At 37.4% G+C, this 25,875-nt stretch overlaps 1 protein-coding gene across 8 annotated transcripts in view; it reads left to right on the top strand.

Annotated features, from left to right (window-relative positions):
• The window catches only part of magi1b (membrane associated guanylate kinase, WW and PDZ domain containing 1b), a 444,703-nt gene extending 421,204 nt beyond the window's left edge, over positions 1-23,499 (top strand). For 6 of the 8 annotated variants that reach the window (XM_069937122.1, XM_069937124.1, XM_069937123.1 and 3 more), the window contains one exon: positions 21,210-23,499. In XM_069937122.1, coding sequence (XP_069793223.1) covers positions 21,210-21,979 — 770 coding nt within the window. In that variant the 3' untranslated portion in view covers positions 21,980-23,499. The remainder of the gene's footprint in view (positions 1-21,209) is intronic. The other 2 variants (XR_011357460.1, XM_069937129.1) reach the window with 2 other exon arrangements.
• The last annotated feature ends 2,376 nt before the right edge of the window (positions 23,500-25,875 follow it).

Here is a 25,875-nt window from a genome sequence, read left to right on the forward strand (position 1 = left end):
CTCAATGAGGTGATCTACCTCCCTCCTGTACACTTACCCTGTTGTCATTGCGTTGGGACCTAAAATACTTTCAAATACAATTCCAAGATGCAGAGGGGCACAAGCAGGTTTGAAGTTCAGTTAAAATCAGCCATCCAAAGCTGTCACTATAAAGGACTACTCTTGGGAATAGCTACAAAAGGATATTTGTAATCTTGCAACTGCAGCGAGAGCTTAAAAATCTGAATTTTTTTTGGGCCAAATTGGGTATGATACTGAGAGGAAGGAATGAAAAGACTTTGAACGTATGTAGTTGTCCTCATCTCCGTGTATCTCAAGACACAAGAAGATCATCCAAACACTGCAAGAAGGATTTGGGTAATTAACATTGATAATTTCACTCTTTAATGCTAGTCTTCAGATTGAGATTGTAATTCATGGCACTAACATCGATTTTGTGCATGTCTTTGAGATCTACCTCTTCTGTTCTTTGTGATCTTCAATTATGTGGGAATGGTCAAAGGATCTTATAATTTACATAACTTATTTCAGAATATGTTAAACAAATTTGACTATCCTTTTTGTCCATAATTTACTAATTCCAAATGTAATATTCCAATGCTTTCGCCATCAAAAAAGAATCTGAAGTTGATTAATTGCATTGGTGGTCACCAAGCTAAACCAAAAGCTTTGAACTGCAAAATTCAAGATGTTCAGTTTGGTTCTCTGACTTAATCAAGTTCCTTCTGAAGACTGTGGCCTGCACATGATTAGAATTCAAATGGCAGCAGCACATGGAATCCAGGTGAAAGAATGGTATATTTAAAAATGTCTGAAAACCCATTTTTGTCTAGAAGCTGTTCCACAGTACCTCATCTTTGTTCCTCTAAGTGAACTTCCCTCAGCCTTTCCCTCCACGTGTACTTCAATTGGAAACTTTCTTCTGATTTTTTTTGCCGTGTTTCCACAGGGTCATTCACAGGTTTACTCACTCCCTTTTCTAAACCCACTTTATAGTTTTGTACTGTCCATAGTAAGTAAAGATCTTTATCTCCTGTGGGCTCTGCAAGACAGGCTGAGCTCTTCCAGCATTTACTGTGTCTTTACTACAATCACAGCATCTGCAGACTTCCGTGCTTCATCTTGTGGTTTTGTGTGAAGCTAGCAAAACTCGACAAAAGCAAGTCTAAAATTTCCAATCGTTGAGCTTTGAGCCATCATTTGCTGCCATATTTTTACAGCTTCTAGTTAGGTCTGTCAAACGCTCACCTTAGTAGTGTCACTTTACACATTTTGGCAACAGTTTGCTCTACCACGCCAAATCCAAGCCATACTTCTCCTTTGCCTCTGTTGCCCATTTCAGTTGAACAAAGGGGAAGCCTCGAGCATTATCTTAAACTTCTGGCCACAAACTCTATTCCCAACCCATGGTCTCCAATGCCTCTCTCAACCATTGATTTGGGCTGAATCAGATTAATCTCAACGAACTTGAGATGGGCTTCTTTGTCTGAGTCATTCTATCAGCCAGGCCAAAAAAGTTTGGGGAGAATGTTATTTTCACCTCCCTTCCAGCTCGTGAGCAGCTGAAAATCCTCCATGCTTCTATAATATCGAGACAATTCCAATGCTCTCCTGATCAGCCTTTTATTTTCAGTGTTCAATTAATTCATTCAGCATTATATTCCATGCCTTTGAAGTTATGTTGACATTTTATTTAAAAGAAGAATAAATTTTCTTCTGGCATTCTTTTGGGTAGTGTATTTGAAATCTTAGCAACTCGTTGAGTAAAATAAAAGTGTTCCTTGACTCTTCTGCTCATTTGTGAGGCATCTTAAATCTATTTCAGATGTTCACTACTTTTCTGGACGAAATATATTCTCTGGGTTTACCAATCTGACTCATAATTTTGAAACCTATCTCTGTCAATTCTTACTGTAAAATCCAGAAGCTCAGTTTTTTTCCATCATCCAACAAAAATACATGGTTCATGCACCATTCTGGTCAATCATTTCTGCAACCCACTCAGGTTGTTTTAAGGTTTCCCTAATCATGATACCCAGATTTGGGCGCACTTGTCCAGGGGGCTGAGTAGAGATTTATAAACACATTTGTATTTTATACCTCAAGTGTTTAAAACTGATGATCCTGCCTGTTTAAATTCCACCACATTGTATTTCTCATCCTTCTCGTCCTGTTTCCTCCTGTGTTAGGTCTGCTTTGTTCATGAATGAGTGAGACAAACACCAGACTGAGTCGAAATCAGGGTTCTTTGTTCTTTATTACCGGATTGTAACACTTGCAACTAACAATGTTAGTCGGAGAATGCATTCTCCGACTAACATTGTTAGTTGCAAGTGTTACAATCCGGTAATAAAGAACAAAGAACCCTGATTTCGACTCAGTCTGGTGTTTGTCTCACTCATTCATGAACAAAGCAGACCTAACACCTGGTATTGATTTCTTTCTGGGTAACTTCAATCTGCCTAAGTGTCTTAAGTCTGAGCAGTCAGTATTTGAGAGCAACATAATGTTTGGGACAAAGACACATTTTTCCTTTATTTTCCATTTGCTCCACAGTTTTAAATTTGTAATCAAACAATTCACATGTGATTGAAGTGCACATTCCACATTTTATTAAAGGTTATTTGTATACATTTTGGTTGGAACACGTGGAAATTACAGCATGTTTTAAACATAGTTCCCGCATTTCAGGGCACAATAATGTTTGGCTTCACAGGGAAATCCTGTGTTTGTGGTTACTCAGGTATGTTTAATTGGTGCAGGTAGAAGAGTGTTAGGCTTGTTTCTAAGCTTTTGATCACCTTTAGAGTCTATAGTTGCTATTTTTCAATGAAGGCCAGAGTTGCACCAATGGAAGTTAAAGAAGACATTATGAAGCTAAATAACCAGAACAAAATAAGAAACATCGCCCAAGCCTTAGGATTACTAAAATCAGTAATTTTGAACATATTTAAGTGGAAATGGTGTACTGGCGAGCTCAGTAATGGCAAAGGGACTGGTAGGCCCAAGGAAGACCTCCACTGTTGATGACAGAAGAATTCTCATCATAGAGAAAAAAATTCCCAAACTCCTGTTCGACAGGTCAGAAACAGGAGGCAAATGTGGACATGTCAATGATGACTGTTCGAAGAAGACCTTGTGAACAGAAATATAGAGGCCGCACTGCAAGATGCAAACCACTAGTTAGCCACAGAAGCAGGATGTCCAGATTACAGTTTACCAAGAAGTATTTAAAAGAGCCCACAGAATTCTGGGAAAAGGTCATGTGGACAGATGAGACCTCGATTAACCTGTAACAGAGTGCTGGCAAAAACGAAGCGTGGAGGCCCAAGATCTGAAGCACGCCACCTCATCTGTAAAACATGGTGGTGGGGCATGTATGGCGCCACAGGTACTAGCATACTTAACTTCATGATGTAACTGCTAATGGCAGTAGAAAAATGAGTTTTGAGGTGTATGGAACATCTTATCTGCTCAAGTTTGAGCAAATGCCTCCAAACTCATTGGCCGGCACTTCATCGTCCCACCAATGATCACAAACAAACATTTTTGAATGGCCAAGTCAGTCACCCGATCTAAATCCAATTGAGCATACCTTCCATATGCTGAAGAGAAAACTTAAAGGGACAATCACTTGAAACAAGTAGGAGCTGAAGATGGCTGCAGTAGAGGCCTGGCAGAGCATCAGCAGAGAAGATACTCAGCACTTGCTGATGTCTAAGAATCACACACCTCAGCAGTCATTCTTTTTGCTGCTCAGTTGGAGATACGCAAAAAAGTACTAAATGTGACTATTTTAATATACATACCATAGTTGTTTCCCAAATATTATGACAGCATGAAATGAAGGAACTATGTATATAAAGTACTCTAATTTCTACATGATCAAATCAAAATGGACATAAATACCCTTTAATAAAATCAAGAATATGCACTTTAATCACATGTGAATTGTTTGATTATACATTTAAAACTGTGGAGCACATGGGCAAGTAAAGAAAAAAAGTGTCTTTGTCCCAAATATTATGGAGTGCACTCTATATTCTGTATCTTTGGAATGTGCCCAATTTGGACACCACTCACTCTTTGGGAAAGATGTAAACACCTTGAACAGGGTATGATAGCGATTTACCAGAATGATGCCTGGAACAAAGGATTTCATTCATGTGGAGAAGGCCAACTTCCACTCATCGATGCAGCAAATTAAGGTTTTGATGGACAAACATGGAAAGAAGAGCAGAACACTGCTAAGTCTGATTTCACTTCAGTTCAACATCTACATAAATTTCACAAAAGTTCCCCATCTTCCTTGATTTTAATCTACAACCACTGATCCTGGTCGTGATGCCTTAACAGTTGATGCAGCTTAAATTAGAAAACCTCAAACTGTGTCTGTACGAGTTGGGCACTCATTTTTAACCAGCTGAATAATAGAAGAAAATAATGGTTTCCTTCCTGCATATGCAGTAGAATTCCCATTATCCGGCAGCTACGTGGATCACGGATGTCGAATATGTGAATTTTCCATTTGATTAGATTCACTCTTCCAATGCTTAACTAATACACCTGCATTTAGAATATACTGTTTAAAAGAGTGCAAAATGTGAAGATACTTGAAAAAAAAATCAGTATTATAGTCATTAATTATGCATAGTTCACTTTAATGGGTAATTTCCATCACTTTCAAAATTTAACTTCAACCTTCAGTCACTGGCGCAGTAACAGTGTTGCACTAGCCACTGCATTAACTGTGCCGCCATCATAATTAACCCCCGCCAGTTTTTAAACGTGTATTTTTACTTACTGTATAAGCTGGCAAATAGGACAGTCCTCGAAATTTAATAATGTCACCTCAAAATCGGGTTGTCTTATATGCCGTGTCTAAATTCCAAACCTCGACAACCTCAATGTCATTGCCATTTTCCCCCTTTCCTTCCATATTCAATCCTCAACCCTTCGGCTCTGACGAAAGGGTCCCAATCAGGTCCTTGGCTCACCTTTCTCGCGTAAAGAACCTGGCTCACCTCCACACAAGTGTCCCGGTCAGGTCCTCGGCACACCTCAGTGCAAATGTCCCGATCAGGTCCTCGGCGCACCTTCCTTATACTAATAACAGCAAAAAGAATGGGCATGCTTTGAGAGGCATTGCTAGTTCAGCGGGTAAACCTGTGTGGGTCCAACAGAGTCTCAGCACTCCCCCATTGGATCCATCTGCCCACTCATTAATCTGAATGTTTTATTTAATTATTCCTCATTTTTTTTGCCAGATGTATGAATTTACGGTTGATTGAATCCCAGATAATGAGGATTCTACTGCATGTGTTCGTTTTGCCACTTGACTCCCTAAACCATCCCTATCTCACCAGTCAGATTACTGATGCAACATCCAACCCCATAGAAATAAAATTACACATGTAATCTCAGAATGTCTTTGATGCTGGACCAGAAAAAAATATAATAGTGTTTACTTGTCCTCTTCACTGATGATCAATTTAGGAAAGAATAATGACAAAGAAGCCATTGATCAAAATTAATTTTATTCAAGTAAAGTTATTAAATTAAATGACGACAATACTTCATATTCAATTATGTATTACAATTGTGGCATACATGGTACCATGAATGCAATAAGATGTCTTCCTGTGACTGGTAACCTGATTAATGTGTGCTTAAATATTACATGGAACCATACAAGATTTGCCCAGAGATATTTGCCCAGATTTATGCACCACATAACCTGCAATCTATATCCACTATTTCAGGATCAACATACCTTTCCATATTCTCAGGGAAAAATAAAAGATTGTTGGAATTGGCCTCAGACCTTCTCCACCATTTAATAAAATTCATCTTTGCTTCTGTGCTGGTTTTTTTCAAACACTCAGTGCAGTTGCCCCTTCCAAGCTCTCACTACCAAGTTTCCTTTGAACTCCCTTTTGCTTATCAGTGGCTATTTTGTCTCAATTGACTTCAGTTTTGTTTTTCCCAAAGAGGAAGCAGCTCTGCACCTATAACACCAACAATTTTTCATGAAATCCTCACATTAACTCCACACTCAAACTCCTTTCAGTCTTCCTCTTCCCAAACAAAAACACTGCTCTTCAGCTTTTCTTGAAATTTGCACTCATTCAATTTTAGTATCACCTTTGATAGTGTGGGAAGGTGGAGTTGAATTGCCTCTGGCTTTATTTAGAGATGGAACAAACTTGAGTGGGATGATCTATTATTCTTGCACTTGTTTTTTTTTATGATTTGTTTTTAAATGTTTTCCACTTGGGTTTGTTTTTAAATCTGTATCATGGAGACCTGTATCTGTTTGTGGAAAACCCAATTAGTAGATCAACTAGTTGGAAAACCCACCTAGTCAATTAATCAAGGCTCTACTTAAATTTAACCAAATATACATTGTACTCATCTCGGAATGAACCCAAGTAATTTACTTTGACTGGCGCTGTCTGGAAAGAGTTTGCATTTTTTCCCTGTCTGTTCCTGCATAGGTATCCTCCAGGTGCTCTGATTTCCTCTTGCCCTTCAAAAATATGTGGGGTTTGAAGATTAATTGGTGTATTTGGGATGGGCTAAAGGATCCCATGCTGTATGGCTGAAGTTGGAAAAGCAAATTCTCACAGTATAGTTAATATTTCCATTTTTAATGTTTTATGAGGGGATAACTTTTTGCAGCTCTTCCCCGTTTTGACTCAAATGTACCAAGCAGTACTCTCTCTTTATTTTTCTACAAATTCACACTTTTTATCATTATTAAAATTTGTCATACACACCTATTCTGTGATTGTTTACCTCTTGGGTATTTGCTACAATGCTTTTCAATGTTAAATGTACTTCTAGTTTATCATTATTCCTTCATTTCAAAATGCCTATTAATTATGAAAAGTTTGCACTGATTGCAGTGGATCAACAATTCCCAATGATTGTTAGGGTACATAATTATTCCTATCCTACTTTCAGTTTTGTAGTCAGTTATCCATTTTTCAATTTGAACCCTGAAATCACGTTTAAACTTCTGGACGGTTTGGATTAAGGCCACTCTCAGAAGTCAAATAGAATACTCCACTCTATCATCTTTTGAGCAGAGATAATTAGTCTTCAGTTTGCTTACTCTTGAATGTTGTGCTTCCTCCATTTTGAAATCATCACTCAAAATATGTTCAGGAAATAATATGTGAAACTGGAGCTGAGGTCCAGAATTGGCCAGGAGTTATTGAGTTGTGGAGGGGTTCAGGTCGAGCGGTTGTACAAGCTGCTCCTCCTATTTCTGATATCTTAGGTAATCTTTTTCTCATGTTTTCCCATATCTTCTTAAACAAATGAATTGAAAAGCTCCAAACCATTAATAAATTGCATAAAAATATTCTTCAAAAGTTTATGAACTGGAAAATAACTTTTTATTCAGAGGAGTATTTTGATTGTGAAACTTAATATTTAAAAAAAATTCTTTTCAGCCTACATTTTAATCATAGTTATATTTTGTGGGACACAAATAGGAGTTTTCTAAAAAAATTACATTGAAGATACATTGGTTGTCTTGTTGCTGTGATTTACATGATTAAATTGCCATGCGTAGAAGTCGCCCATTAAGTTGGACCAACCTTGAGTTTAGTTTTATTTTTCAAAATTTTTTTTGGATAAATGTTAACAGAAATAGCTTCTGAAATGTTTTAATCAGAATTGAGATTTTTAAAAAAAATTGCTGGTAACAAGCCATAGCCTGGGGAGAATCTGTGGAAGGAAAAGCAAAGTTAATGATTCTAGTCGAAGCCTTCATCAGGTGTTGGGGCCAAAATGTTAGCTCTGATTGCCTCAACACAGATTCTTCTAACCAAATGGTAATTCTGGCACTTGGGGTTTTTATTCTAGTTTTTGAATGCTGGAAATTGTTTTTCTGTTTGGTTCATAATGCAATTAATAAGGGGTCCGCAAAGTATCATGAATTATTTCAGCTGTATAAAACCAGCTGATTTCAAATGTATGGCGGTATATACAAATAATTATGAGTGCTTCATGTTAGCCATATCTTGAAGAAGAATCATGATTGAACCAGTCTGTTTGGCTTCTTCCTTGAAATTGCCATAAATGTAGTCAGATCAACCAAGTGTCCACTCTTCAAACAACACAACATAGCCCAGTGTTGAAGGAGTTAGAACATAAATGAATAACTTGTTCTTTTTAAAATGCCCTACACCTGCTGGTTAAATATATCATTCAGACCCATCAAAATGTTCACACTTCTAAGAATTAATGGTTTTAGGCCTTGAAGCTTTCCCCTGCTTGTATCTTGTGTTAACTGAATGGAATACTATAAATTTATTTGGCACTTTTCTGTTCAGCAATCGGTTTAATTCAATTTGCTTTGCACAGGTTTTTATGAATAATTTATCACTGTCTAGCCTGGGTCTGTTTCAGTATGTTATGTTTTAAATTGTTTCAAATGTCAATTCCGAGCACAAAGTTGCGGAACTTGTTATGCAAAAAAACAAAGACATGATATGAATTAATAAAATCCTGAGAACACTTCTTCAATAATGAGATTGTGCAAGCATATAACGATAAAATACGATTCATTCTTATTCTAACAACTATTTTTGAAACTCTATTTGACATGTTTGTCATTTCATTTAATGAACCATAGAACTCAACAAGCACTGAAACATGCTCTTTGGCCCTTCTAGTCTGTTCCAAACTATTATACTGCTTTGTCCCACTGACCTGCACCAAGACCATATCCTTCCATATGCCTCCCATCCGTGTACCCATCCAAATTTTTCTTAAATCTCAAAATTGAGCCTACATTCACCAATTTATTTGGCAGCTCGTTCCACACTCCCACCACTCTCTGCAGGAAGAAGTTCCCTCAAATGTTTCCTTTAAACTTTTTCCCTTTCACCCTTAACCCATGACATCTAGTTTTATCTCTCCAAACCTCAGTGGAAGAAGTCTGCTTGCTTTTAAGCTATCTATTCCCATCATAATTTTGTATACCTCTATCAAATCTCCCCTCATTCTTCTACACTCCAGGGAATGAAGTTCTAACCTGTTTAACCTTTCCCTGTAATTTAATTCTTTAAGTCCTGGCAACATCCTTTGTTAATCTCATCTGTACTCTTTCAATGTTATTGATATCCTTCTTGTGGTTAGATGACCAAAAATGCAAACAATTCTCTAAATTTAGCCTCACATACAACTTCATCATAAACCCATTCTTCTATACTCAATACTTTGAATGATGAAGGCCAATATGTGAAAAACATACTTATATTCCTTTTTTAATATTGGATATTTATGGGAGAAATTAATATTTGTCCAAGTGCAGTGTTATTAGTTTCTGAATGTCTTCACCTAACCACATTTAGTTTCATTGATTTCAATAATATCAAATGTATGGAGGTAAGCACAATTGGAGGCTGATACTTCTGCACCTGTTTAATGCCAACAAGCAAAGACAATGTTGCTTTTCCCATTCTAATGTTCTATTTATCATTATTTCTGATCTGATCAAATGTAGGTATATTATTAAAAAAAAGTGTATTTTGATTTCCCCTGCACACACATTAAGTCAAACTGAAGTCTCTGATTAATTTTATTGCTCGCAAATAATATAAATATATGTAAATCTAAATGAGCCATTGAAAAGTTCTATCAAGCAGCATGGCCACAAGGTGAGAGGATGAAATAATCCACAAAGAATAGTTACTTTTGGTAGGTGTGGGACATTGTATGCAAAGATGGGAGTTATTTCTGCATGCATTTATTTGACCCCGGCCTGAAGCTTCCATGGAAGATTAAGGGAATTCTAGGAGAAATGGTTTGACTATTATATCGCTGAATTGGAGAGAGGCCAATAATGAACAGTTAGCTGGACTCTGGCAAGACCAATACTATATTTTGCTTTCAGCAAAGAAAAACAGTTAGAAGGATAGTGGAAATTGAATGTAACATTTGGTCAATTTGCCAATCTCCTGCTTTTCTGGTAGTGCTCAGTATCCAGTGCTTATGGGGATTTGTAGATGCAGGATAAGTGTATTTTCTTCTTTCTTTGGCTTGGCTTCGCGGACGAAGATTTATGGAGGGGGTAAAAAAGTCCACGTCAGCTGCAGGCTCGTTTGTGGCTGACCAGTCCGATGCGGGACAGGCAGACACGATTGCAGCGGTTGCAAGGGAAAATTGGTTGGTTGGGGTTGGGTGTTGGGTTTTTCCTCCTTTGCCTTTTGTCAGTGAGGTGGGCTCTGCGGTCTTCTTCAAAGGAGGCTGCTGCCCGCCAAACTGTGAGGCGCCAAGATGCACGGTTTGAGGCGTTATCAGCCCACTGGCGGTGGTCAATGTGGCAGGCACCAAGAGATTTCTTTAGGCAAATACTAGAGCGCATCGGATGTCCCCCAAAGTTCCTCAACATGATTATGCAACTGCACGAAAACCAACAAGGTCGGGTCAGATACAGCAATGAGCTCTCTGAACCCTTCTCCATTAACAATGGCGTGAAGCAAGGCTGTGTTCTCGCACCAACCCTCTTTTCAATCTTCTTCAGCATGATGCTGAACCAAGCCATGAAAGACCCCAACAATGAAGACGCTGTTTACATCCGGTACCGCACGGATGGCAGTCTCTTCAATCTGAGGCGCCTGCAAGCTCACACCAAGACACAAGAGAAACTTGTCCGTGAACTACTCTTTGCAGATGATGCCGCTTTAGTTGCCCATTCAGAGCCAGCTCTTCAGCGCTTGACGTCCTGCTTTGCGGAAACTGCCAAAATGTTTGGCCTGGAAGTCAGCCTGAAGAAAACTGAGGTCCTCCATCAGCCAGCTCCCCACCATGACTACCAGCCCCCCCACATCTCCATCGGGCACACAAAACTCAAAACGGTCAACCAGTTTACCTATCTCGGCTGCACCATTTCATCAGATGCAAGGATCGACAATGAGATAGACAACAGACTCGCCAAGGCAAATAGCGCCTTTGGAAGACTACACAAAAGAGTCTGGAAAAACAACCAACTGAAAAACCTCACAAAGATAAGCGTATACAGAGCCGTTGTCATACCCACACTCCTGTTCGGCTCCGAATCATGGGTCCTCTACCGGCACCACCTACGGCTCCTAGAACGCTTCCACCAGCGTTGTCTCCGCTCCATCCTCAACATCCATTGGAGCGCTCACACCCCTAACGTCGAGGTACTCGAGATGGCAGAGGTCGACAGCATCGAGTCCACGCTGCTGAAGATCCAGCTGCGCTGGATGGGTCACGTCTCCAGAATGGAGGACCATCGCCTTCCCAAGATCGTATTATATGGCGAGCTCTCCACTGGCCACCGTGACAGAGGTGCACCAAAGAAAAGGTACAAGGTATTTTCCAGTGGCTTGAGACTTACTCTCATAATCCTTAACTAATGCAACTGCATTAAAAATAAACAGTTTAAAAGACAGAAGTAGTACTTGCACTGAACAAACTTCACTTGCATTAATATATAAACCTAAGAGCCTTTAACTTAATTTTCAGTCACATACTTTGAAAACATTGAACTGTTCCTCCCCCTCCAAGGAGCGGCCTGAAAGATGAACAATAACATTATAGACAATTACCGCCCCCCAAACAAAAAAATTGCAGTAAAACCTCTGACCAGGGCAACTCTTACTAAGGAAAAGGAGACAACTTGAAGAGAGTACCATCAACCAATTCTTCTTCCTGGGTAACACCATTGCTGTTACACACAATTTTATTCAAACAGCTGCTATGACCAAAGCACGACCAAGGCACTCCCAGGCTGAATATTTGCTCCCATCTTCAACAAAGGTTTATTTGTTTCTTCAGGGAACATTTATAATTTTAAACTTGTTTTTTTTTAAACTATTATTTTAATCTTATTTATTTAATTAAAAAAATATTTTCCTTTTTTTTGCCAGTTGCTTGAATTCCAATTACCAAGGGTTTTACTGTCATTAGTTTCCAATGTAAACAGTCAGTGCTCTGTAACAATCTTGACTCTACTTTCTTGATCTCTCTTTTTCTCTTTCTACTCCCACATTCAATTAGTGAAAAGTATTTCATGCAAAGTTCCAGTGCAGGAATAATTTTAAATAAAATAAAACTTTTCATTGCCACAGACATAGGAAATATGGAGCTCTTTTGGGAAAGTCTGAATGTCAGTCACTTCTTCCTGCTTACTCCCAGGGCAGGGGAATTGGAGGCAGAACCACAACCATCTTGGTGGCAACCCTGAGAAGGAAAACTAGGCTTTGCATTTCTGGAGTACCTTTCACATTCGTGGGACAGCCAAAGCATTTTCTAGCCAACAATGTTACTGTGAATTACTTGTCTGCTGTAGGTAATAAGGGAATGTATTTTTGGGGGGTGGGGAGGGGGGGGAAGTAGGGACCCACATTTAGCAATGTGATGGTCACATGACTTGTTTCTCATGAAGTTGAAGGGAAATATTCTGAATAACTCCCTTGCTCTCCAAGGCTGTTCCGTCAACTCCTTTAAATCTACCTTGAAGGTTCTTCATGCTGTTTTTTCTCTTGGACAGGTTTAACGTGTCATCCAAGAGATAGCACCTTCAACCTATTAGCACTGCAAAGCAGCATTTCACTGGACTGCCAAGCTTGAATTCGTGCTGACATCTCTGGTTTCACTCAGCAGATTTATCGTATTCCTCTCAACCAGTGGTTCTCAACCTTTTTCTTTCCACTCCATACCACTTTAAGTAATCCCTATGCCATTGGTGCTCTGTGATTAGTGAGGGATTGTTTAAAATGGTACGTGAGTGGGAAGGGAAGGTTGAGAATCACTGCTCTAGACCCAATTGTAACTAAAATATTTTGCTTGAGAAAAATTGTCATTGGCCCATTTCCTTTGGAATTATGGAACTATGCACGTAACAAGTCAATTAGGTATGATTAAAACAGTGGTTTTCAAACTTTTTCTTTCCACCCACATACCACCTTAAACATTCCCTTACTAATCACAGAGCACCTATGGCATAGTGATTACTTAAAGTATGTGAGTGGAAAGAAAAAAGGTTGAGAACCACTGCTCTAAAGTGGAAAAAAAAAGCCATCACTATGCACGACTCTGGTTTTCTTTGTATTATTTAACATTATTCACATAGATCAAATGTGGAGACACAATTAGGGGCCATTTAGAATTGCTGTTTGCTTTCATCCATTCCATCCTATCAAGAGAAACAAGGAAATAAAAGTAGTTAATGCACAAGGACTGATTCCTTAAATTAGAGAAAGAAAATGGTGTTATTTAAGTATTTGAAGTTGGGAATAGTTTTATTAAAATTAAAGATTGAAAATTATTATTAATTTTGTTAGGAAAAAATGTCACTATTTTACATCAGAATTAAGCATTCACTGAACCTCTTAATTTAACTAAATTCTGGTGCTATCAATCCTTTGTTATGAGACCATTGCCATCCTAGATTTGCTGCCAATGTTCTGATAACCTTGAAACCTTTTATTTTCTGGCAAGCAACAAGATGTTTGAACAGAATCTCTCAAAGATCCGATCACATCTGTAGAATTAGTTGCAGAACCACAGCATAGGATACATCATCTGATAACAGATGACAATTGATTTCTTTCACCAAATGAAAAATTCATGGTTTTAAATCTCAAATGCTGGATTCTTAAATTTTCACTTTTGGCCACATGATTCTCAGCAGGAAGGAACAGTTCAATGTTTTCAAAGTATGTGACTGAAAATGAAATTAAACGCTCTTAGGTTTATATATTAATGCAAGTGAAGTTTGTTCAGTACCAGCAGGAATAACAAATAAATTGTGAGTGAATAGGTAGAGTAGGGAGTGATGGGGTCAATCATTTGGCCTTTTGAAGATGATGATGTTCAGGTTTATTTATTTTTTCTCTCCGCTATGCAGAGAAAGCCTAAGCTTAATTCACAAGTATTAGCCTGGCTGTAAATCTAATTTCTTTCCTGGAGACGAATTAAGTGTACAGCCCAGTTTTTAAAAAAAATTAAATGATGATATGTACCAGAATAATCAATTTAGCCATGGTAAGTCCATATTAGTGATGAATTAATGTGTCAAACTGGCAATATGAAATCCCCACAGTGATGTCTCACTTAATCAAATTCAAATGCCAATTTTTAAACTTTCTCTAAGGAATCGAGATTGGATTAATTTATTTCTGTTTACCCAAACTGATGTTTATCATCAGTTTCCATGCAACCTCTGCTGGACCATTAACTTCTCACCAAGTCTAAGCACAGTGGCATTTCTACTTCCCAGTCCTGCTTCCGGCAAACGTGCTGATAAAGACAAGAAATATGTGACTGTCGAAGATGTAAAGGTTTATTCATGTTCTTACTAATATTGGGCACTTGAAATGTGTACCAAATTCCTGACCTATTTTTGACCCATCACATTCCAGTTAAGTGCACAATAGCACTGATAATTTTTTTTAATTTAAAAAAAAAATTTCACACTGTGAACCATATCAATAAAAATACATACAAACATTTCCCTCTGAAATATGCAGTGGCATTTTCTCACATTTTTTCCCCCCCCTACCTTCCTCCTTCCCACCCCCCTCCAAACCCATTTAACGTTCAACATATACAATACAATAAACCCATTAAACAATGTCATCACACAATGAAAATAAACAAGAAAATTGTGTCATCTACTTTTACACACTGGATCAGGTCATTTTGGCTTCTTCTCATTCGATCATTTTAGGGGGTAGAGGTCCACGGTAGGCTCTCTCTGTTGTGTTCCATGTACGGTTCCCAAATTTGTTCAAATAATGTGACTTTATTTTTTTAATTATATGTTATTTTTTCCAGTGGAATACATTTATTCATTTCTATGTACCATTGCTGTACTCTCAGGCTCTCTTTTGATTTCCAAGTTGACATTATACATTTTTTTGCTACAGCGAAGGATATCATAATAAATCTTTTTTGTGCTTCATCCAGTTTGAGGCCTAATTCTTTACTTATTATATTAGTTAGAAGAAAGATCTCTGGATTTTTTGGTATGTTGCTTTTTGTGATTTTATTTAATAACTGATTTAGATCTTCCCAAAACTTTTTCACTTTCTCACATGCCCAAATTGCATGCACTGTTGTTCCCATTTCCTTCTTACAGCGAAAACATTTATCTGATAATGTTGGATCCCATTTTTTTTTAAATTTTTGGGGCGTTACCTGTGTAACCAATTATATTGTATCATGCATAACCTTGTATTTATTATATTCTTCATAGTTCCAGAGCATAGCTTTTCCCATATTTCATTTTTTATCTTTATGTTTAAATCTTTTTCCCACTTTTGTTTGGGTTTATAGCTTATTTCATAATTTTCTTTCTCTTACAGCTTGATGTATATGTTCATTATAAATCTTTTAATTATCATTGTTTCTGTAATCACATATTCAAAGCTGCTTCCTTCTGGTAATCACAGTCTGCTTCCCAATTTGTCCTTTAAGTAGGCTTTCAGTTGATGGTATGCAAACATTGTACCATGAGTTATTCCATATTTGTACTTCATTTCTTCAAAGGTTAATAAATTATTTCCCAAAAAACAATTTTCTATTCTTTTAATTCCTTTTCTCTCCCATTCTCTAAAGGAAAGGTTATCTATTGTGAAAGGGATTAATTGATTTTGTGTCAATAATAATTTTGGTAGTTGGTAATTTGGTTTTTTTTCCTTTCTAAGTGAATCTTCTTCCATATATTGAGTAAATGATGCAGTACTGGTGAACTTTTATATTGCACCAGCTTTTCATCCCATTTATAAAGTATATGTTCCGGTACCTTCTCCCCTATTTTATCTAGTTCTATCTTAATCCAATTTGGTTTTTTCCCTTGTCTGATAAAAATCTGATAAATCCCTTAATTGTGCTGCTCTATAATAATTTTTAAAGTTTGGTAACTGCAAACCACCTTGGCTGTACCTCTGTTAATTTATCTAATGCTATCCTCGGTTTCCCCCTTTCCACAAGAATTTCCTTATTATTCTCTTCAATTAATTGAAGAATTTCTCTGTTAAGGGAAACACTGATAATTTTTTGAAAGAAATATGGATTTCTCAAAGCTCAAGTTCAAAGAAATTCCTCCACTCGTATGTATATTCTCTCAGGTTCTTGTTCCACTAATCTTTTCTCCATTGTTTGAAATGTATTATGACTAAATACTGTATTACAAGAGTATGCATGGGGTTAGTTCATAATTATTCACATATGTTGTAAATGATTTTACTTCTGTAGACCTTTATGATCAATAAAGAAGGCACTATATTGCTGTCGGAAGTAAATCACAAAAAATCTGTAGACATTGGTTGAAGTAAAAGCTCAAAATGCTTGAGAAACTCAGCCAAACAGAGTCTTTTATGTAGCAAAGGTAAAATATTGCTGTTACTTTTCTCAGAGGTCAATTATACTCCTGTCTGTGTATATAAATTTCCATTACCTCATGGACCCATATCCATCCAACTGATATGTGAACTAATTAGATACTTAGAGGTTAGTATTAACTACTATGGTGATACTATATGCTACAACTAATCTCAATCACATTGTCAGTTGGAGCATGGATGAAATATTGCATCCATACAGATAGTTCTGTCACTTTAACAATGTCTCTACTAGTAGTTGCCTGAGAATTGCAGGTCCCTTGTTGCTCACTAATTCAATTGGATTTCCATTTTCCTCGTACATCATGTTCTTGCTTATGGCTTTCTATAATTTAGATTATTCGGTAATTTTTCGCAAGTGTTCAGATGGCTTCCCTGTTTGTCTCATTGTGTACCCTTTATGGGAGAGTATTTTACTGCATACATATCACACATTTGTCTTCCCGTGCATTCCATTTTCCTAATTACCAGAAAATATACGTGAGCAAATAATATGTGAGGCAACTAAAGCAGATGGAAATAAATCTTTAGAAAACCAGGGCCTAGAAACTATTGGGAAGCAATGCATTTTCACAATGACTTGCTGGTATTTTTCCATAAGAGCAAACATGCAGCAATCATATTTGCTGGCTGCTCTACTGGGATTTTCCATCTGTGTGCTGGTTTTGGACTCCTCGTGGAATTCATGGCAGAACTTGAATTTACTTTTCTTGACCACATTTAACACCAGGGATCTGCAACTGAACACAAACAACAAATCCATTAATTTCAATAGCAGTCAGCCATTATGAAGAGGAACAAAATAATTAGTTTTAATATGTTTATATTCATTACGTTTTCATTTGAGATACATGTATATATATATAGATATATATTATATATAACGATATATATTATATATCGATATATATATAAAATATATTTTTAATTTAATTACTGTTGTGTGGGCAGATCTTGTTCTGGGCACACATATGATGACATTTCATCATGTATGCTGTGCCACAGAATGGTCCTTGCCTTTTGGGATTAGAATAGGATTTACTAGCAGATGTCCAAAAGGCAAGTACATGTGCTCCACTTCTGAGGTCGTCCGTCAAGGTCTTTGATGGTATGTTTCTACTCCAATTCTAAGACTTCTGAGGCTGATGAGGTCAGTGTGATCTCAAATTCTGTCATTGGTGGGGCAAGAGATGCTAGATGGAGTGAGTAGACAGGTATTATGGAAGCGATGCCCTTCTATACTTTTTGCTGGACCTTATGCTTCCAGCGAAGAGATTCAAGGTTTTCAATACAATCAATCAATTGGTCAGCATAGCAGTTAGCGCAATCCTGTTACAGTGCCAGTGGCATGGGTTCGAATCTAGCACTGTCTGTAAGGAGTTTGTACGTTTTCCGCATAGGTTTCCTCCAAGTGCTTCGGTTTCCTCCCACCATCAAAAAACTTTCAGGGTTGTAGGTTAATTGGAAGCAATTAGGCAGCATGACCTCGCTGTTACCGTGTTGTATGTCAAAATTTAAATCCCATACATTCTGACAAATTGATGAGAATATTACACTGATAGGATTCTTCATAATTTACCCTGTCTTTCTTGTTTATCTCATTGAATAGAGTGCCTGTTTCAGGACTCTTGGATTTGCAAACCACATGAATTGCCTAATAAAACTGAATGAGTATAGTTAGGCCCTTAACGCTGGGCATTGACCTATGAGAGGATTAGGAATAATGGTTCACCTATTCTGCCAGTGGACTTGGGAGATTTTGCAGATCCAGCAATGGTTGTCATTTCCACGGCTTTGAAGTTCAAAGCACACAGGACAGGCATTAATGGTGCACTAAACGGCTTGATTTCTGTTGTAGGTTTTAGTCCTTGCTCTTGAAATATTCTTTTCCTCAGATGGGCAAAGATCTGGAGATGATAGTGAATTTCAACATTAATATCTGCTGCTGACAAGCATCTCCCTCCTGAAAGTAATTCCTGGTTTCAAGGGTATTGACATTGTTGGTTGGGTGGATAATGGGTTAATGGGCAGATAGGTGGTGGACTTTTATTTTGGAAATATTTAATCCAAGGTCCATTATCTTATATTGTCAGTGAATGAGTTAATGACAACCCAGAACTCAGCCTCCAACTGCCTATACATAGAAGTATTTGTTGCTGAGAGGAGTATAAACTTGGTTCTTGAGAGGATGTAGGTTAAATATTTAATCATATTAACTCCCTTTCAAGTTAGTATTGCTGGGGGCAAGGTGCAACATTGCAGTGTGAAAGAATGAGAAAAATGTTGGAGGTGTGACACAGCCAGGGTTCAACCCAGACAGCGTTGGGGATGATTCTAAAGTGGTCCCATTAGTTAGAGTCAGCGGTTGGATGCAAGCAGACATGGAAAGAAGAACAATATCTGAGTGCAGCCAAATCTGCAAAGGATTCTCCATCGTTCCTCTCAATTGACAGATTTAAAGTGTTTTTGTGAGGAGAAAAAGGCATGTCTAGTGGTTGATGCAGCTCCATCGTGATCATTTTTCCTTCTGTAGTTTTCACGATCAGATTTAACGCTACGCTTGAAGATCATCACAGTTGCGATGGCCTGAAGTTCACTAGTTTCTCCTCCATTTCCCAGCTGTAGGTGATGAGGCTGTGAATTTTGAGACTGAAGGTCCTCTCTGCCACATTGTAGAACTTCAGCAGGAACAACATCTGTTAGTTCATACTTGTCTTTTCCAACTTCTTGTCAGTCTCAAGTGGCTGAGAGACCGGACCCCTTTGAGTGCTATGGGATGCTAACATCAAGGATTGAAACATTTCTTCCATGGGGTACTGACGGCCAAAGTGATTCTGATCAGATATCCTCTGAACTTACACCCTTTAAACAGATGGAACTTAAAGTATTAAATAGGGTTCTAAAAGACATACACACAATAACATCACATCAGCTGCCAGTCTTGGCCCATTGAATATCTAACAGAATTCCATGTCATTCGTATGTATTTATGAATAAAAATTATTGACATTTGTCTGTCATTCTATTGGTAAGAATAAATAGCATTCTATTTGTAAAGCAAGAGACATAACTTCTCATTTGGTGGTTGTTTTGCAATTTGTTTTAAACTATAGATATTTTTTGTGGAATAAATAAGTATTTGGCATCTGGCATTTATAGAAATCAGATTTTTTTTCTGAATAAATTTCCTGTTTTGATTTACTAACTTTAAAAAAAAATTCAGTAGTCTGAAAGAGATTTTAAATTGTCTGATGCCATTCTCACAGACAGAAACGCACAAAGCAGTGGCTCTAAAGATGGCACCAATTCAATAAGATCGAACAAATTAAATTGTGAGATTGAAGCTGAAGTGTTTTTTTTTAAAAATTGATTAAGCTTATTGTTCAGATAACAAATAGGAGAGTTAATTTCAGAATGTGTTTTGAAAAATGTTCTAGTTTGTTTTTTCTAATTGGGTCTTTTGATGTCTAATTTACAGTTTTGTATTGCTGGCTTGACATATCTGTTAACAAAACCATTTACTTGTGTCAGTTCACCATGTTGCCACATAAAAAATAGTGTGATTGGATTTTTTTGAGCTCTTTCAGTAAAACCTATAATGAAGTAGATATTTTAGAGTGAAATATTGGTTCATATGTCCAAGTATATAATAGAGTTAAATCTCGTGTTGAATTGTATTTTAGTTTTTTTAATCTATATAATTAAAATGTGCCGTGATTCTGTGATGGTTTCTTCTTTTGATTGCTAGTGATGTTTGAAGTTGAAAATGGGGGATTCAATAATATGGGTTTTTAAAAAAACATTCATTTTATTACAAAGGATTTCAGGTCGCAGTGTGCGACATGATGCTACGCCCAGTGTAATGTAAAAAAGCAAGCTTAATTCTTTAAAATAATTGCCTAAAAAAGGCCACAGTGTACATTTATAGGAATCCATGAGTCTAGCGAAGGAATGCCATGTTTCTCATTGCAAATATTTGATATTCCTCCTGTCATGTTAAAGTTTGAAAGATTCTTTTTATTTGAGCCAGCCAATAAATTCGTTACAAAATCCTTCAAGTATGTAAAGTCAAGATTATCATATTCTTGAACTATTGTGGTTAAATAACATATTAGCCTCTGTTAGATAATTATTTCTCTTTAAAACACATTTTTGGATATGTCTGATACTTCACTTTTTGCAACTTAAAATAAGAAGGAAGCTTTCAATTATAATATCACCAATACTGAAATAATGGAAAATGGAACTTAAGTTTAACATGTCCAACATCAACAGACTAGTAGCATGTAATTTCTGATTGAAGTTGGAAGAGCTGTTGATATTGACTTAGTTGATAAGTTTATGTGAAAAAGGAAAGTTTTTTTTCTGAATTATTCTTTTACAAGCAATGCAGCAATATTCCTCACAATGAGAACATAATGCATGGTGTATTGCATTTGTTATAGTAAATATCAAATTGCAGCACATTTTAATGCTACAAAAACAAACCATGCAATTGTTTCAACGTGGGGTCACTAAATCACGTGGAAGGAAGGCTTCCAGAATAAATTTTAGCGAAACAGGAAGATCTGCAAATGTTGGGGATTGTAATGGAATATTCAGAAATGCTGGAGAGACTCAGCAGGTCATGCAGCATTTATAGGAAGTATAGATATACATAGAAGTATAGATATGACTTCCTATAGATGCTGCATGAACTGCTGAGCTTCTCCAATACTTTTGACTATTGCAGTACCAGAATAAATTGTTGCCTGTGATAACAGGAAAAAAAAAAGAAGGATCGATCATTAAATCAAATTATGTTTGTTTTCTTTTCAGACCCAAACAATGACAGGGGCAGTTCCACAACAGGCTCACAAAATGTACCGGAAGTGAAACACTTATCAGAAAGGCGACCTCATCCATTACTGGAATCCAGTTATCCACCAGAAATTCACAAATCATCACAGCACAGAGAAAGGAGAGTTAATGAACAAGAACAGCCAACAGGCAGAAAGGAACACAGCAGACCACCCAATGAATACTACACTAAGTCCTGGAATGATGCTTCCAGAAAAAAAGAAAATGTACCTGGGAGGAGGAAGGACAGATCACCTGAGAGGAAAGAAAGAAAGGCAGAGAATGGATACCACCAAAGATCTCCCGATAGAGGTAGGGACATATCAAGGTTGACTGATCAAAACATGGAACATTATGAAAGATCACTTGGCAGATACAAGGAACCACCACTTGACAGGAGAAAAAGATCACCTGAAAGGAGATGGGAAGATTTACCTGATAGGAGAAGGGAAAGGTCACCGACCAAGAGATATGAAAAATCATTTGATCGAACAAAAGAAAGATCACCACACAGGAAGAAAGAAACTGGAACCGAGAGAAGGAGGGAGAGGTCACCTGAAAGAAGGAGACACAAGTCTCTTGACCCAAAAAGGGACAGATCACCTGAAAAGAGAAGTAAAGCTGATGAAAGATCCAGACGCAGAGATGAGCATAACATGGAGAAAAATGATTCGACCAGAAGTTCCAGACAGTCCCCACAGCCGAGAAGAAAGGCGTTTAGAGAATGCAGCACTGATCTTAGCATCTGAATAAAGGATTATGCACTGGATAAGTCAAGTTCTGTCTAAAGGACATCATAGGATCTCTGAAATGAACCCAGAGTGATTAGAGATCATCAGCTTGATTTAAAAAAAATTGAATCCTACTGATGTAAAAAAATAAAGTAGAACACAAACAAAAGTGACTGTACATATTGTCAGGAAAATGTTAACAGTGAAATGTGCCTGACCCAACACAAGCTCGGGATTGCTCAAAGGAAAATAGTATTGAAATTACATGTCAAATGTAAGCCTTAATTGTATTATTGACTTTAGATAACTTGCCAGATATTTTGTTAGTTCCTGGGGTGTCTCCAACGTTGTAATGAAAATGGACGACATTAGCACAAAATTATTGCACTTTGTCGAAACACTATGCTGTTTTAATACTGAATATTTTTCTATATCACGCAGAGTTTGGAAGTTTTCCCAAACATCTAAAATGGTGGGTATAGTATTTAAACTGGTGAGTAACTGAGCAGATAGCACATCAGAAAATGGAGTGAAATGACTGACAATGCTGGTATCACAGGAAGAGTATGCTCGGACCATTCAAAAACAAGTGACAAAGTAGATTGTGTAGACTTCAGCATCATTATGAACAGGTGGTGTATTTTTTAAAAAAAAGTGGAATTGTCATGTAGTTTCATTTGATAATTTCTATCCTCATTGTAAAAGGAGACTGTGTGGTGAAGGTCTGCTGTGGCACTGATAGAAAAATGAAAGGAACTGCCTAGCTGAGCCATGAAGATGCTCTTCATTATTGTTGAACCACTAAGTGAACTGCTTTCAGTTCTTCAGTGTGTACATGTCTACTGTTCACATTTCCATTACAACACAAAGTAAGCATTGCAATTTTTATCACTGATGTTGTCATTATACTGTACAAATGTATGACTAACCATCTTCTGTACAAAGTTTAAATTGTAATTAATAGAGCCTGTTGCAAAATGATGCCTTTCCTGTACAAAGAGTAAAACAATAGCAAAACTAATTGTGGGGAATGTGATAGTGTTTATATTTCAGAAATGGAACAAACTGATTTATGGGACATATTTTAAAGTAAAATGATTCAGGTATATAAAACTCTTTTCAAAAGGAATACTATATCGGTAATTATTACATTTTGTTTGTTTTAAAATTTGATTTCTCGATGGTGACCTTGCCTGTGTATTATTAAACACTTGTATGCAGTCTGTGTTCTTTAAGCATTAATTCTTGCAATGTGCTTTAGACCTAATGTTCTGCTGTGTAGATTGAAAGCAATATATGGGTAAATCTTTTTATAAACTACTATGCATATATAAATACTACATTGTTCATAGCTTGACCCATGTGGCTATATACATAGCATAAGTGCAGTAAGGTGTAGCAGGTAGATGTTAAAATATCCGCATAGCTTCCATGCTCATTCCCCATCCCCAAGAAAGATCACATTGTATATGTAGCTACAAAAAGAAGTCTGTGAATGCTATTTTTATTATCAAATAAAGTTTTCCATGCAAATTCAACAGTTTAGTGTTAGTGAGTGTAATAATGGGTCTGTCCTGTTTTCTACTGTTTAATTGTCTTCCAAGCTATATTTTTGTAAGGTGCTCAAAAACTGACTTATTGATGCTTTGTGTTTCTCTGTTACCTCAGTCTATACTGTTTGATTGTGTACACCTCAGATTGGCTGCTCAATGATTATTTGGATGAAGAGTTAAAGTCACAACAGAAAATTTAATTTAAGAGATCTTTGAAGATCGAGCCTGACGAAGGCTCGATATTTGTTAAAGTACATGAGGGAAGCGGGAAATGTGTAGCAGGTTTCCATCAGCAAGTTTTTAAAGTGGCTTTCACAGAAGAAGTAAATATTTTGTGCATGATATAGATTTGATTCCAGCTCCTATTGATATAAATATGAATGCTTTCAGTGGCAGTATTGTAATTATTGATCTCAGTTGGTATACCGTGCATGGTTTCCGAGTCTAAATGTTGGTGATTTCCAATGACACTGTGGGAACATTGTTAACACATTTACAAGGGACTAATGATTACTAATTGAACACAAATCAACAATCTTGGAGTATAATAAAAAAAAAATTGAGAAGAAATGAAGCAGTTCAGGAGTTTTGAATTGTGTTCGTGACTTGTGAATAAATAGACCAATTGTTTCAAAATGGTTTATGCCCAGCATGAGATGAATAATTCACATAAATATTGTTCCAAGGATTTCCCCATTGAAAGACTATGCGATCAATGAAAAACCTCCAATACAGGAATCACATTGGCAGAGGTGCAAAGATGCCTGAATTTTTTTTTTTTTTCGAAACTTTATTTATTAAGATGCCTGAAATTTAAGTGGCATTCTATCAAATCTGATTACCACCAGTGTTTATGCAGAACAATTGTATCAATTCTATATAAAGACGAATCTAAATCACAGTTGTTTAGATTCACCAATAGAAGATGGTGGTGGCTAGATTTTATTTTTCCACAGTACATTGATAATAAGAGGAAATGGCCCATATGCTGGAGCATTTATTTGAATAGACTTCTTGCGTGATTTCACTTTCCATTATTACGTTGCTGTATTGTTTAGAGAATGTTCAGATGCAGCATGAGTTATTAAAAAAAGAGAAAATAGGGGCAGTTATGTGTTGTAAGGCCTCTCAAACTGATTTACTCATTCAGTATGTTGAGTCCATTGCCCCGCTTCATCCCAATTTATTTTGTTCATTCGATAATGATATTCCTGGCGCAGCAAATGTTTATTCCTCGCCTCCCTTGAAAAGGTGGAGAGGATGCTTCTTTAAACCACTGATGAATGTTCTCTCAGATACCGATGAATAAGGTGTTCCAGGATGGTAACATAATGATAACAGAATTGTGCTCACATTTATGTCAGAGAGGGGAAGTTGCAGGTAGTGATTTCCTTCAAGGTGATAGAGATTACTGGGCTGCAAAGTGGTGTTGATCAAGCCCTTTGTGTGTTGCTGGAGGGTCTACATTTAATATAATAGGAGGATTATCAATCAAGCAAAAGTAGGTTGGACCTGTTTGGAAATTTCTCGTGCATTGCTGGAGCTTTCACGTGAAGGCAAGTAAAGAACATTTTTATCAGAATCCTGAGTTGTGGCTTGAAGACAATGTAAAAACACTAGGGATCCAGGATTGGGTTCTCCCATCAGATTGGGAGATCGCTTCACTCAGCACCTCCTGTCCGTCTGCAAAAGCAACCTCCCAGTAGTCAACCATTTCAATTCTGAGTCACACTCCCAAGCTCACCTGTCTGTCCATGGCCTTGTGCACTATCCCACCCTGACCACCTGCAGATTGGAGGAGCAACATCTTATTCTCCGTCTGGGCACACTCCAGTCAGATGACATTTACTTCTCTGCTTTCTGCTAAACTTGCTCACCTTTTCTTCCCACCACCCTTTTCCAGTCTTTCTCGTTCTCCCCTCCCTTCCCCCTTATCCACCCAGCCATCCCTCCTTCCCCCTCATTGCTGTTTTCCCCTCCATTCTCTCTCTACCTATCATCTCCTCCCTTTGCCAACTCCCCAGTTACCCCCACCCCACCTTTTTGTTCGGACACCTGCTGGCATTCTCTCACACCCTGACGAAGGGCTCAAGCGCAAAACATCAGTTATGTATTTTTACCTTTGCTACGTAAAGGACACTGTTTGACCTGCTGAGATTCTCCAGCGTTTTGTGTTTTTACTTCAACCCCAGCATCTAAAAATTTTACTAGGGATCCAGGATTGGTCACTGATTATAGGCGACAAAATCTCTGAAATGCTATTGTAGACTAAAGTATTTGCATCATATTTCTAGTCAATTGTGTCTCCATTCCCCCCCCCCCACCCCCCACAATTCTACCAGATCACCCTCAATTTTGGTG

This window comes from Narcine bancroftii, chromosome 5 (assembly GCF_036971445.1).
Source record: "Narcine bancroftii isolate sNarBan1 chromosome 5, sNarBan1.hap1, whole genome shotgun sequence".
Lineage (NCBI taxonomy): Eukaryota > Metazoa > Chordata > Chondrichthyes > Torpediniformes > Narcinidae > Narcine > Narcine bancroftii.